General features: G+C 62.8%; 1 protein-coding gene across 11 annotated transcripts in view; it reads left to right on the forward strand.

Moving 5' to 3' along the window:
- The window catches only part of BAHCC1 (BAH domain and coiled-coil containing 1), a 75,778-nt gene extending 65,691 nt beyond the window's left edge, over window positions 1-10,087 (forward strand). For 10 of the 11 annotated variants that reach the window (XM_070483817.1, XM_070483819.1, XM_070483814.1 and 7 more), the window contains 13 exons: window positions 520-812; window positions 1,614-1,792; window positions 1,881-2,179; window positions 2,409-2,516; window positions 2,602-2,752; window positions 2,834-2,948; window positions 3,048-3,123; window positions 3,248-3,356; window positions 4,103-4,222; window positions 4,382-4,558; window positions 4,675-5,855; window positions 6,979-7,215; window positions 7,778-10,087. In XM_070483817.1, the coding sequence (XP_070339918.1) occupies window positions 520-812; window positions 1,614-1,792; window positions 1,881-2,179; window positions 2,409-2,516; window positions 2,602-2,752; window positions 2,834-2,948; window positions 3,048-3,123; window positions 3,248-3,356; window positions 4,103-4,222; window positions 4,382-4,558; window positions 4,675-5,855; window positions 6,979-7,215; window positions 7,778-7,984 (3,252 nt within the window). In that variant the 3' untranslated portion in view covers window positions 7,985-10,087. The remainder of the gene's footprint in view (window positions 1-519; window positions 813-1,613; window positions 1,793-1,880; window positions 2,180-2,408; window positions 2,517-2,601; window positions 2,753-2,833; window positions 2,949-3,047; window positions 3,124-3,247; window positions 3,357-4,102; window positions 4,223-4,381; window positions 4,559-4,674; window positions 5,856-6,978; window positions 7,216-7,777) is intronic. The other variant, XM_070483816.1, reaches the window with a different exon arrangement.
- The last annotated feature ends 4,431 nt before the right edge of the window (window positions 10,088-14,518 follow it).

Raw genomic sequence — 14,518 nt, forward strand, 5'->3', positions numbered from 1 at the left:
GACCCCCTCAGCTCACAAAGGCAGAAGGAACAGGAAGGCAGAGGAACCCCAGGGTACAGAGAGGGGTCCATGGAGTCCACGGGGCCTGGTGCACACCTGGTGTAGTGCAGGCTGATGGCAACTGCCCCTGCCCTGGGGTGGGCTGGCCCTCAGGTGCCAGCATGCGTTCCTTCTCTGTGCAGGGGGCGCCTCCCGCCCCTTCTCTATCCCAGGGTCCGGGGAGGGACAGGTGAGGGGCGGGTCTGAGCATGATATCACTTTGCCCATCCCTCCCAGAGAACACACAGCCCCCTGGGCCCTTGGCCTCCCTCCCCCTAGCCTGAGTAGGGGAGGCGGGGGGTGGCTATGGGGTGGGGGACAGGACAGGCACAATTGTAGGCTCCAGTGGGCAGGCCCTGTGCCCCTGGGCCAGAAGCTGTCTCGGCCCTTTGGAGGGCAATGCCAAGGAAAGTGACACCTTCCGAGCATGGCTTGGGGTGAGGGTCCCAGTGAGTGCAGCTGCTGCCTGCCCATTTGCAGGAGAAGGTTCGGTGTAAGAAGAGCAGTAGTCAGGGCGAGCTGGTGTCCGCAGTGGCCCACAAGGTGGCCCAGCTGAAGCCGAAAGTCAAGAACAAGGGGCTGCCCACCACCCTCAGTCCCTTCCGGCGGAAAGAGGCTGCCCCAGGTGGGCGAATTCGGAAGAAGTTGTCTCGAGCCCAGAGCACTACAGTGTCTGGGGCAGCCCGGCACCCACAGCCCGACGGTGACGGCGGCAGGGAGACACCCAAGTTCCCTGCCCAGCCGGCAGAGGCCACGGCACACGAGGCAGGCAAGTCATTGGTCTGAGCGTGGCAGCCAGGACCTCCGGGCCGTGGTCCCTTGGAGGCTGGGGGAGAAGGCGGGCAGAGGCTAGGACAGCCTCAGGAGCCAGGTCAGGGCTCATGGGGTTGCTGGACCCAGGGAGGACCTCCTGCTGGCACGGGCAGGGGAAGAAGACCCCGCCCCAGGGCAGAGCACAGAGGTCTCTCTGCCCTACCCCCACATCAGGGCAAAGAGGAGGAAAGAGGCCCCTGGATGCATCCTGGAAAGGGGGCTAAAAATAGCCCTTCTGCTGCCCAGCCTGCCTTCCTGCAGCGTCCGGCCATGCTGACCTGGAGGGGTTATCAGGCCCCCAGCAAACACACATGTCCAGAAACAGGAGCCTGGAAAAATAGACGCTTCCTCCCCTCGAGCCCCTGCCTCCCCAGGTCTCCCCTGAGAAGGAACAAAGGGAGGGAAAGAGGAAGCAGGAAGTGGGAGGCCATTTGACGGGAGGACTACAGAAAGGGGGAGGGGCTGCCCTGGGGAAAGCTCCCCAAGCTGGCAGGGAGGGCACCCCGCTGGCCAGGGTATAAGAAAGGAAAAGGGAGGCAGGGAGAAGGGCAGAGAGGTGCCTCCCCTTCCCATCCCCATTCCCCCTCCACAGGACGCCTGGCCAGGTGCCTGCCCCCAGAGCCGCCCCAGGGATGACAGTGACAGGGCCCCACTCAGCCCCCAGCATATCCACACAAGAACGGTCAGCTCCCCTGATTCCAGCCCAAAATGGTGCTGCTCTGACGCCAGGTCACCCGGACCCTCCACCTCCCCCCAGGCAGTGGCTATGACAGTGAGACCTGCGAGGGTCTCTTAGGGACAGAGGCACCCCCCAAGGAGCCTGGGCTGGCTCTGCATGCTGGGGCCAGTGTGGCTGCGCTGGGGCCCTCGCCCTCCTCCGTGGTCAAGATGGAAGCCAACCAGAAAGCCAAGAAGAAGAAAGAGCGACAGGGCTTGCTGGGTAAGCAGGCGCAAGGGCAGCTGGGGTCAGCCTGGCCAGCAGGACCCCACAGCTGGGACCCTTGCAATCGCCCCCCTCCCTCCCACAGGGGCCTGCCGCCTGTCCAGCCCAGAGAGCGAGGTCAAGATCAAGAGGCGGACGGTGAAGGCCAAGGTGGGCACCAAGCTGGAGCGGGCCCCGGGGCGCAGGCCCCCAGGCGCGCCAGGCAAGAAGGCCAAGGGTAAGGCCAAAGGTGGCCTGCGGGCAGAGCCGGGGTCCACCCCCAGCAGGGACGCCCTCTTCAGCCCCACCCGGGCCTTTACCTGCCGCGAGGAGGGCAGCAAGCTAGCCAGCGAGCGCCTCAAGAGAGCCACACGCAAGAGCACAATGCTGCAGCCAGGACTGCGGGTGAGGGCCAGCCGGCACCCCACAGTCAGTGGGCACCCTCCCAAGGGTTCTGGGCCCAGCAGGGTGGGTACCAGATGCAAAAGACCTTGGGGACCTCGCTTCACCCTCTCCTTGCTGAGTCACAGCCTGGGGCTCACACTCGGGGTCAGCACAAGTCATACCCTGGGCCGGCCACCAGCTGGGAGCTGGTGCCACCCTCACCTCAGTCCCTTCCCACCTGCCCCAACAGCGGAAGAACGGGGCCCTGTCCATCGCCCTGTCGCCCCGCAATGCCAAGGCCATCCTGGGGAGGGGCAGGAAGGTGGCCAAGGTGAAAAACAAGGCCAGCGGCAAGCAGGTAGCGTCCCCCACCCCTGGGGTCCGGCTGGGGCACAGACCTCTCCCACAGCCCCCAGAGGGAGCTGACCCCTCTGGCCCCCCAGGGCAAGGGCCGGGCGGTGAGCCGGCTACTGGAGAGCTTCGCAGTGGAGGACGACTTCGAGTTTGACGACAGCAGCAGCTTCTCGGAGGAGGAGGAGGAGGACGAGGAGGGTCCCAGTGGCCCGCTGAGCGCAGAGCAGAGCGCCGCCCTGGGTGAGTGGCGGGAGGAGCACTGAGGGGCGGGGAGAAGCGGGGGCGGGCAGAGGCCAGGTGCTGACACCACGGTCCCCCCAGCACGTTCGTGCACCATCCACAAGGAGGACCTGCAGGACGGGCTGGCTGTGCTTATCCCCAAGGAAGACAGTCTGCTGTATGCGGGCAGCGTCAGGACCCTGCAGCCCCCGGACATGTGAGGCCCGGGTGTAGCTGGGGAGAGGGACGCGGGCCGTGGCCTCCATGGGTGGCCGTGGATGCGCAGGCCCCTTCACACTCCCCCAACACCTCTCAGCTACAGCATCGTCATCGAGGGTGAGAGAGGCAACCGGCAAAGGATCTACTCACTGGAGCAGCTGCTGCAGGAGGCGGTAAGGGGACAGCCCCCGCTCGGCCTGCTGCCCAGGTGAGGTGGCCTGGCTGCACGAAGCCCGTCGTGGTGCCCTTGGCCCAGCCCTGCCCGCTCAGGGCTTGCCGCCCCTGCTATTCCCCCAGGTTCTTGATGTCCGGCCACAGTCCAGCCGGTACCTTCCCCCCGGTACGAGGGTCTGCGCCTACTGGAGCCAGAAGTCGCGTTGCCTGTACCCAGGCAACGTGGTCCGAGGTAAGCTGCAGCCAAGGCCCCCAGCCAGGCTGATCAGCTCCTCTCCTCAAGCAGAGCTGCAGATGAGGCCACGTTGAGGCCCCCAGAGAGCCGGAGGAGGGGCTCCTGCCTCTCGGGGGGGGGGGGGGGCGCCTCCCACCAGCCCTGCTTCCCAGGCCGAGCCAAGGCAGGCAGAGCTGACAGTGGGGTCAGCTCCTCTGTCACCAGGAAAGGCCAGGGGGTACTTGGGGTAGAGACAGGGTGGGGAGCTCTGGCTCTCCAGAAGGCCTGGCAGGGAAGGGGACCCAGAGCCCCGGTCCTGGGGGTCATGAACTGGTACGTGGGCACCAGCTCCCCTGGGGTGAATCCTCCTGACCTGCCAGGCAGGGGATGTGGGGCCCCTGGGGTCTGATGGGCAGGTGGGCGGGCAGGAGGCCTCAGCCAGGGGTGTATTTGCACACATGCACGTGTGTGTTGGGGGAGGTTTGGGCTCCGAATCCTTGTGCGCATGCCCCAGGGTGGGGGTGATGGATGGCGGTAATATTGTCGCTCCAGCCACAGTGCAGGAGGCAGAGGGGAGGCCGTCTGCTTCCCGCTGTGGCACCTCCAAGGTGGAATGTGATCAGGGAGCAGAATCTGCCCAGCGTCATTTGTCAGGCGCCTGGGAGCCCATCCTGTCATCCTACCGTCCCGGCCACCTGGCCGCCAGGGAGAGCCCTGTGGGTCCTGAGCAGAGGGCCACATGCTCAGATGGGCCCCGTCCCCAGGAGCCTCCAGTGACGAGGAGGAGGACCTGGACTCAGTGGTGGTGGAGTTTGACGACGGGGACACCGGCCACATCGCCGTCTCCAACATCAGGCTGCTGCCTCCGGACTTCAAGATCCAGTGTGAGCCCTAGGGCCGCGGTGGGAGGCCTCTCGCTGCCTGGTCAGCCCCACGCCGGAGTCGGGCTGGGCCTCCCCTGGGTCCAGACAGACTCCCGAGGAGGGTCGAGAGGGGGCCGTCACCCCACGGCACAGTGCTGAGGCCGCCTGTCCACTCTGCAGGCACAGAGCCCTCGCCGGCCCTGCTGGTGTCCAGCAGCTGCCGGAGGACTAAGAAAAATTCCTGCGAGGCCCCCCCACCCAGCGAGGCCACTGCCCCCAACCTGTCACCCAAGGCACATGACAGCCCTGAGGCCTCGAAGACCCCCGGGAAGAAATCCATCAGCAAAGACAAAGCTGGTACTCGAGGGGCTCCTGAGAACCCGGGTGGGGATGCACCCTCGGGGTGGGGCAGGGGGGCAGGAGCTGGGAGGGGTGGGCAGACGGTCCCTCTGACCCTACCTGGCCTCCCCCAGGCAAAGCAGAGCTGCTAACCTCAGGTGCCAAGCCCCCCTCAGGGGCCTCAGACCACTTCCTGGCCCGCCGGGGCAGCCCTCTGCTGAGCTGGTCGGCAGTGGCACAGACCAAGCGGAAGGCAGTGGCCGCAGCGACGGCGGGCGGCAAGGGGCCGGGCATGCTGCAGAACCTCTTCCAGCTCAACGGCAGCGCCAAGAAGCTGCGGGCCCGCGAGGCGCTGTTCCCTGTGCACAGCGTGGCCACGCCCGTGTTCGGCAATGGTTTCCGTGCCGACTCCTTCAGCAGCCTGGCCAGCTCCTACGCACCCTTCGTCGGCGCAGGCGGGCCGGGCCTGCCCGGGGGCGCCCACAAGCTGCTGCGGGCCAAGAAAGCCGAGCGGGCCGAGGCCGAGAAGGGCGGGCGGCGGCGGGCGGGCGGCGAGTTCCTGGTCAAGCTGGACCACGAGGGCGTGACCTCCCCCAAGAATAAGAACTGCAAAGCGCTGCTCGTGGGCAACAAGGACCTCGGGCCCAAGCTGGGGCGGCCCCTGCCCAGCCCAGGCTACGCACACCCAGCCCTCGTGGGCAAGGACAGGAAGGGCCGGGCACCCGTCCACCCGTTGCCCGTGGGGCTGGCGCTGCGCAAGTTCACGGGCCAGGCCGAGTACACGTTACCCTGCGACAGTGACTGCCACAGCTCCTACTCGGACGAGGAGGAGGACGAGCCCGGGCTGGCCCCCGGCGTGCCCTCCCGCTTCCTCGCCCGCCTATCCGTGTCCTCCTCCTCCTCGGGCTCGTCCACCTCCTCCTCCTCGGGCTCCCTGTCCACCTCCAGCCTCTGCTCCTCGGACGACGAGGGCTCCTCCTACAGCTCGGACGATGAGGACCCGGCCCTGCTGCTGCAGACCTGCCTCACCCACCCAGTGCCCGCCCTCCTGGCCCAGCCCGAGGCCCTGCGTGCCAAGGGCAGTGGCCCCCACGCGCATGCCCAGCGCTGCTTCCTGTCCCGGGCCGCGGTGGCCAGCGGGGGCGCGGGCCCCAGCGGCAGCAAATCCAAGCTCAAGCGCAAGGAGGCCATGAGCTTCTCCAAAGCCAAAGAGCTTTCCCGGAGGCAACGGCTGCCCTCCGTGGAGAACCGGCCAAAGATCTCAGCCTTCCTGCCCGCCCGGCAGCTCTGGAAGTGGTCGGGGAGCCCCACGCAGGTGGGTGGGCCATCTCCCTGTGGGCAGAGGCCCAGTGGGGAGCCCTGGTGCCCTGCGAAGCTGGCACGTGTTCCTGCTCCTCAGCTCCCTCTCTCTCTCTCTCTCTCTTGTTTTGGGGTTTATTCTATTCAATTTCAACGGAAAAAATTAGGAAACTCAAGGGAAGAACAAACACCCACCCATGATCCAAGGAGGCAGATGACCACTGTCTCAATTTCACCTCCAAGTCCTTGCCTTTGCCTATATGATCGTGTGAATAAAGTTTGCACTGGGGCACGTACCCTGTGTTTTGTCCTGCCTGTGGCAGTTCCGCTTGTCCACAGTCCACAGTGTTGCATTGAGCTTCTTTTCATGTTGATGAACAACACAGCCAGCTTTGGGAGGGCTTCAAAATACCACCGCACGGATGCAAACGTTGTCTTTGCCAACGTTCTATGGGTGAACATGTAGTTGTTCAAGGTTTTTGCCCTTGTAGACGACGCTGCAGGGAACAGCTCACAGTTTTGCCCTTGTAGATGACACTGTAGTGGACAGCTCATGTTTTTGCCCTTGTAGATGATGCTCCAGTGGACGGCTCATGTTTTTGCCCTTGTAGACGACGCTGCAGTGGACAGCTCACAGTTTGGCCCTTGTAGACGACGCTGCAGGGAACAGCTCACAATTTGGCCCTTGTAGACGATGCTGCGGTGGACAGCTCACAGTTTGGCCCTTGTAGATGACGCTCTAGTGGACAGCTCATATTTTTGCCCTTGTAGACGATGCTCCAGTGGACGGCTCATGTTTTTGCCCTTGTAGACGACGCTCCAGTGGACGGCTCACAGTTTTACCCTCTCTGCCTTCAGATCCCACGTTCCTTTAGTTGGTTCAGTCTTGATGTCATGACCTGGTGGGCAGGGTAGACCCAGGCATGACTGACCTCATCCTGGACCCATGGCTTGGTGGCCTTCCTCTGCCAGTTGTCTTGCCCTCACAGATGCCCGCGCACACACAGTCACACACGAAACATGCCGTCTGTCCCTCCTGCTCTGTCTCTGTCATTCTCTCTCCTGCACCTCCCAGCCACCGCCGGTCCCCGAGGCTTGGGCCCCCGTCAGCCCTCTGCTTCTGGTTGTCTCCCCTGCAGAGGCGGGGCATGAAGGGGAAGGCCAGGAAGCTGTTCTACAAGGCCATCGTCCGGGGCAAGGAGACGCTGCGCGTCGGGGACTGCGCCGTCTTCCTGTCGGCCGGGCGGCCCCACCTGCCCTACGTCGGCCGCATCGAGAGCATGTGGGAGTCGTGGGGCAGCAACATGGTCGTGAGGGTCAAGTGGTTCTACCACCCAGAGGAGACCAAGCTGGGGAAGCGGCAGAGCGACGGGAAGGTGAGGCCCCTGGGGTGCTGTGAGCAGGTGGGGATTCTGGGGGGGTCCAGAGCCAAAACAAGGGGAGTGGTCAACTCGGAGGCCCCTCCCCAACCCCACCCCTCAAAGCCTCTCTGCCCAGGGTGGCCACAGGCCCCGGAGGAAGCAAGGCAGCTGAGGGCTCGTGCCCTGGAACCCCGGTCCCTCCCCAGCCGCACCTCCTCCCTGGCTCTCTGTGAAATGGGTGATGACTTCACCTCGTGGGGGGCTATGACCCACAGCAGCAAGTGGCACCAAGCAGGTCTCATCCGAGGCAGTGCCTCTCTGCCCCATGGCCCTCTGCTCCCTGCCTCCCAATGCCAGCCTGAGACAGAAACGTCCCCCATGCCCTCTCTGCTCTGCCCTGAGGAGAGCTTGGGTCTGCAGACAGTGCAGGAACAAGTGTCCCTCCGACTCCGCCTGGCTGCCCAGCGAAGAGGCTCCTTAGTCTAGGGACCCTTCCAGAGCCAAGGGATTGGGTGGGGTGCACTGGCCGAGGCCGGCCGCCGACCCCGAGTGCTCCTCGCCCTCCTGGCCCCCACAGAACGCGCTGTACCAGTCCTGCCACGAGGACGAGAATGACGTGCAGACCATCTCCCACAAGTGCCAGGTCGTGGGGCGTGAGCAGTACGAGCAGATGACGCGGAGCCGCAAGTACCAGGACCGGCGGGACCTCTACTACCTGGCGGGCACCTACGACCCCACCACGGGGCGCCTGGTGACGGCCGACGGCGTGCCCATCTTGTGCTGAGCCTGCGCCCGGCTGGCCCGCGGAGGCCCTGCCCGCCCAGTGGTGCCCGGGGCGCGGAGCCGCGAGGACGCCAGACAGGCAGCAGCCAGCCCCGCACCCCAAGGGGCGAGTCTGAGCAAATATGCAAACCCACCAGGCGAGACCCAGGCTTTTTTACTATTTTCCCTGGAAAGAGAGCTCTGGGCCTCAGATCCAGTCCCACCCTGTCTGCTGCGGAGGGTCGGCTGTGGCCCGCCGGCCGCCGCGCTCTCTTTTCCCGCCGGCAGTTCACGAGAGATTAGAATCCAAGCCATATTTTCCCTAGTACCTCCGACTGTCTCCCACCAGGGAAAGCAGAAATCAGGTGTGTTGTCTATTTATTTCTCTCTGTAAATATTGTATTTCTGCGGGGAAGTTTTACGGAAAAAAAAGTGGAAAAGGATTTTCCCCACACGTGATGAGAGTGTGTGCGTGCGTGTGCGTGTGTGTAGAGATTTTGTTCTGGAGGGTTTTCTTTGAAAATGCACTGTTTTCCTCAGCATAGCTGAGTTCCAACTGGGGCATCTGTGATGACAGAGGCAGCTGAGGGTGGGGGGCGGGGGGCTGGAGGCCATAGGAGGGGTTGAATGGGACCCCTGGTGACACCCGCTGATCTGTTCGGGGGACTGTATAAGACGAAAGTCACACAAGTTTATTTCCTTTTAACTCATCTCCTAGGAAAAAGAGTTCTGGGGGGAGATTCAATAATGAGGGTCCTTCGGGGAGAGAAGGGATCCCAGAAGCTAAAATGAAAGCCAGGATCAGCTGGGCCCCCAGCCCAGGAGTGTGACAGCAGCCATACGTGTCTTACCTCTGTTTAAAAAAAAAGCAAAAATGAACAAATATTTTGAAGTACCGATATGAAAAAGTGATGTTTTGATTTTATTTCCTGAGTATTCCAAGTTACTGTTGATTTCTTTTCCGATGGCCAGTTTGTCCAGTGTCCACTCAGAGCAGGGAAGGGACTGGCCCCCGCCAACACACGTGGAGGTTTCCTGCGGCCACTTGGCAGGGCGAATAGCTTGTTGGGCTAGTGTTGGGAGCAGGGAGCGAGGGCCCCTCCTGCTCACCTGAGCCCACACCCTGACCCTGAGTGTAGGGAGCTCCCCTCCGCCCAGTGCCCTGGGCACCAGACCCTCAGCGCCACCCCAGGAACCCCAGAGAACATGTCACCCTTCACTTGTCCCACGGCCAAGAGGGACAGACAGGGCAAGCTGGACCTGTAGCCCCACAGACCTTGTCCCCAAAACTCACCAAGGGCCATGTGTTCCCATGTCCCACTTCCCCGGGGCTCCCCTGGCCCCACCAGGAGCCCCAGGAAAGCCCCCCAAGCTAGCCACTGCTCCTTAGGACGAGTTCTCATGTGACCCACAGCCCAGGTGCCCAGGAAACAAGGCGTGGCAGCAGGTGCCGGCACCACAACCTGGGCCCTCGGACCCCTTTCTTTCTGACCAGGAGACCAGAAAACCGTCCCGGCCCCCCTGGAGGGCCCTCCTCCCACTCCCGGCGGCTCCATGGGAAGTGCAGGGATGGGGAGGGGCCCCTGGACCCCAGCTTGCCCTCCGCCCGACGCTCCCCTTTGTCTGGCCGAGTGCAATATTTCATTCCCGGTGGGGGCGTCCCGGTGGCATCCGCTGGCCGAGGGGCTGCCAAGGCTGGGGAAGCAGGAAGATGCCGAAGGGGAAGACGCGCCCTGCTCCGCGTGGTGACAGCCCAGCCGCGAAGCGCAGCCCAAGGCTGCTTTCACCCCGAGCACCCAGCAGAGGGAACACGCCCTCATTGGGGGTCCCCCACCCCGGGTCTCCGCTGTCCTGTCCTGTCCTCTCTCCTCCCCCATCTATGTCTGTGCGTGTGGATGGTGCGGCCCCTCCCCCAACCGTGGTTAAACCTGGCAGAAGCTCCCCTATTGTAAATGTGTAAACGAAGAGGATGGTTGGGTTTTTTTCAATGTAAACACTAAAAACAAACAAACAAAAAAAAAACACAAAGGTTTTATGAACAGCAAACTCTATGTAAAGGCATTTTAGTATTAAATTTTCTATTGATAACTTGCTTAAGAATAAATATATGAACTATTGTACAGTTTTCGGTGGTCTGGAATCCTAATTGTGCCTCAGGGTCTGTGTGCGTGTCGCACGGTGACTCCCTGGAGCCCCAGAGATTTGGGGGGTCTCAGCAGACACGCCCAAGCCCCCGGCCTGGGGCGTCTCAGCCAGGCCTGCCGCCTGTTGGGCGGAGCGGAGCCCCTCCAGGCACCGGCCTCAGGCCGGTGAGAGGGACGTCCATCCAGAATGAGTCTGGGGCGGCCGGGGCCTCTGAAGGTCTGTCTTTATAGATCTCACCAGATGTCGGTCAGATGTCTAGCATGAACCAGTCCATGTGGCCAGGGCAGACGCCCCTGGAGGTGAGAAGGGGAGGGTCAGCCCGCAAAGGCACAAGCACAAGGAGGAAGGGTGGTCCCCAAAGTTCTGTGGCCTGCAGAGGGAATGGCGTGGGCCAACCAAAGAGCAGACACCGTCCTCAAGGAGAGCATGAATTTATTCATTCAGCAAACATTTTGTTGACTGACAGCTGCGCATGGGGTAATAAATAAACAACGCCCCTGATTGTCAGATGGAGAGTTGACACCCCAAGCTTGAGGGTTTCAGGAAGAGGGGTGCAAAAGGGGGCTGAGAAGCCAGGCCAATGCACCCCGCCCCCCAGCTAGAGAGAGCCCCATCCAGTGAGGCTGCAGGCCCTGAGGTCTTTCCGGGAAGCCTGCCACTCAGCCAGGCAGGGCCCGAGGGAGGGAGAACCCAGCTGGGAGTGGGGACCTTGGTAAGTGGACTCTGGGTTAGGGCAGGTATGCAGGGGCAAGGTCAGCGCAAGGAGTGGGGCTGTGACCCAGACACAGACCCACCCCCCAGGTGCATAAGGAGCTGCTGGTCTGCCATCAAATTGAGAGCACTCCCTCTGTAACCCAGGGCTCAGAGTTGGAGGGACCAGACTGGCACCTGGGGGAGGTGCTGGCACCCAGAGAAAGGCTCTAAGGGGTGGAGGGCAGGACCGTGGGTCGGGGGGCTGGCTGGATGACAAGGAGGACCGCCAATGGGCCCAGGAATGGGGGCCGGTGGGGTGAGCCAAGAGTCAGGTGACTGCTGGAACACAGAGGGTCGGACCTCACCCTGAGGAACTCTGCAGGGGGCAGCAGTGGGCACTGAGGTAGGACACATAGCCTGGCCTCCACTGGCCCCTCCTCCCTGGGACACCCTAGCCCCACTGCGACCTGACCCACCTAGCCCTGCTCATTCCCCCAGCCCCACCCTCTCCTCCCCAACCCCCTCTGGTTGCCTCCTTTCCCCCCTTCCCTCTTCCCGCCTTAATTCAGACAGGGTGGCCCTTGCCTTCCAGAACCTCCTGCCCCCCAGAACAGGGCCTGGGCAAGGGACAGGGGTGGGCACGTGAGGCTGCAGAGCCCCAAGGGTTAAACATGCGGGACTGTGCTTTGATCAAGACAAACGAGCCATGATGTGAAACACTGAAGCAAGATGGATGATGGCACTGGGGGAGCGAGATCAATAAAAGTGATGTTTTATCAGGGAGAAATGACAACCTGGCCCATCGCAATTCGTTTTTAATACCACAAACCAATTGGGGACAAGAGGCTTTAATTGCTCGTGCCCTAGCCTGGGTGAGGTGGCCAGGGGGCTGGGCAGGGACGGGGGAGAGGTCGGCTCTGGCGCCCAGCCAGCAAGGGGTCACCTGTGCACTCAGCTGGCCAAAGGCAGGTGGCCGGTCGGGCCCCTGGCAGCCTCCTGAGTCTGTGCAGCTGCATGAGGCTGCGCCAGGTGAGGAGGGACCCACCTCCAGGGCCCCTGGGTGCCGACTGAGGAAGTGGACAGAGGAGGCACCAAGGAGAGTGACTCTGAAAGGCTCCCTTGCCTCCCACCAGGAACCCAGGGGTCTCAACCTCCATGCTCCATTCCCCCTGCTCCCTGCTGTCACCTCGTCCCATTCCCCAGGGGCCGCAGGGACAAGCCAGCACCCCTCCAAAGCCGTTTCTCCTCTAAAATTCAAGCCTTCTGCCCCCTTCCCCGGACACCTGCCTCAGGCTGCTAGCTCAGATATGGGCTGCTGGGTGGATGAGCTCCCCTAGACAACCAGGCTGGGGGGTCATTAAAGCCCACGCCCCCACTCAGTGCCCACCCAGGGCCAGAGGCCCGCCACGAGGAGCACCAAGAGGGTGGAGCAACTTGGCCTCCAGAGAGAAGGCCGGGTGGAAGGGAGGCCTGCAGGGTGAGGCGGCGGTGGGTCTGTGGCCTGGGGCGCCCCATCTCAGGCCTCAGAGTACTTGTCTGTGAAATGGGTCCCCAACTTTTGCCTGCCGATGAGATGGGGGTGAGGTGCCCGGGAGGCAGCAGAAGGCATTTGCGGCCCTGTGGGCGGGCGGGCCCTTTCCCTGGTCCTCACACCACTGCCCCCGGGTAGGAAGGGCCAGCACTTTCTTGCTGCCCCAACACCGTCCTGGCCGGCAGTGACCAGGGCTCGCAGCGTGGGGACACACACAGGGCCCCGGGCTGGACGCACTGGAGCCAGATTCCACGCCCCTGTCTGGCTCAGGGGCGCGGCTCTTCCCCACCTAGGGATTCCTCAGGGCCCAGGAAGCTGCCCCAGCAACTCCACCAAGGGTCACCGCAGCCTCCCTGGGGGCTCAGGCCAGGGATTCACGGGGGCTTCCCTAGGGGCGCACAAGGGGGACTGCCTGCCCTCCTCTGACAAGTTCGAGGAGCCATTGGGGTGTCAGGTCTGCATCCACCTGCCCTGCCCCCCATGTAAAGAAGGATCCCTGGTGGAGTCCCCAAAGCCGTGGACACACCTCCCTCCCTCACACTAGCCAGGGACCCCACAGGTCCGCAAGGGCCGTGGAGCCCCCGTGCAGCCCCCAGCCCAGCCCTGAGGATGGCAGGAGGGTGGGGGCTGCTGAGACAAAGAGCACCAGAGGAAGAGAAAGGAAAGGCAGCCCCAAGCTTCCAGGAGGGGTGAGAAGAGAAGCGGGGGCCAAGGAGGGGCTCTGAGCAGTGATGGGGGAGGGGTGCCAACACCCCTCCTTCCCTCCCACCCCTACTCTCTCCTCCCGCCCCGGCTGCCCTGGAACTCAGAAGTTCGGACACACACTACTCGTTTGTCAAGCTCTGCGTGCCCCCAAGGTCCTGGGCCCCAGGGAGAGAGTCTCCATCAGACTCACTAGGGACCAGACCCCTGGGAGGTGTGGGGATGAACAGGGTGGCTGTGGGCCGTCATGGACAGCCCTGGGACCCCTTTTCTTCAGCCTCCTCACCAGAAGCCCAGACTAGCTCTGGTGGTACCAACGAGCCAGGTCGGTGTCTCAAGGCAGGGCGGATTCGTCACACCTGGCCAGCCAGGCCGGGACAGGGAGCGGCGGCGGCTGCGGGACACGAGAATCATCAGGCTGTAAACCTGACAGTCGGGAAGGGGCAGGGACTCGCCTGTTCAGACTCCTGACTCAGTGTTCTGCAAGCTTGACCTCCCCTCTGCAGGGCCTCGGGTCCTCACCCCGCACCCTCAGGAGTGTTGCAGGAACCCAGCTGAGGCGGAAAGAGGACAGGGCAGCTTCCAACCCCCCCGTCTGTGTCTGGTGCCCTATGAAGGGGATCAAGTCTGTCGCCAGAGCTCTCCAGGCATCAATTTTGAAGTTCGGAGCCCACTTGAATCCCGACGGCTGGGATTCCCCAAACAGGAAGCAGGGGCCATCCCTGAAGAGCGTCCAAAGAACTGTCGTAATCATCGCTTCGCTGCTGAGCCGACCTAGAGCAAGCCACTCGGAGCCCAGAGAAGGGCTAGGAAGGCGCACGACGCACAGCGAGGCACTCATTTCTTTTCTTAAGTTCCACGTCCCCCTGACAACATCCTTTGCCCCTTTCTTTCGCTTAGCTTGAGTTCTCAGGTGCTCTCCATCACATGCTGCCCCAAGTTCAGAGTTAGCGGGACCACTCGCTTGGGTGTTTCCTGTCTGATTTTGCAGGGTTCCCGAGGCTGAGTGCATCTGTCTGCAGAAAGAAAAGGCAAGGGACTGAGCCAGCACACTAGGCTCGCGGGCCAATGCCTGCTGTTCAAGGGAACCTTCACTGGTCCTGTTTCCCTCAACGGAGAGGGACAGCGGGCTCCTGATGACACCCAGGGCTGGCGGGGAAGCTGCCAACACCTCCAGTCTACTCCAAACATCCAGGAACCAGTTATCCTGCCCATCAGAGAAAGGCACAGCCCATATCTTTCTCAACCCCTGCAGATGTGATCTGCTGCTGGCAGGAACACAACTTGCTTCTGTCTGTCCACCCATCCACCCATTGTCTGTCATTTCAACAAGTATGGACTGAAGACCTACTTTGTGCTGGGCCCTGTGCCAGGCACGGGGATGCAGTGCCAGGGGATTGCACAAAGTTCCCACCCTCCAGGAGCTCGGAGCCCAGCAGGGAAGAAGGCTGGTACAGAAGCCAAGGCATCCAGCAAGCCCAGAGC

This window comes from Equus asinus, chromosome 13 (genome assembly GCF_041296235.1).
Source record: "Equus asinus isolate D_3611 breed Donkey chromosome 13, EquAss-T2T_v2, whole genome shotgun sequence".
Lineage (NCBI taxonomy): Eukaryota > Metazoa > Chordata > Mammalia > Perissodactyla > Equidae > Equus > Equus asinus.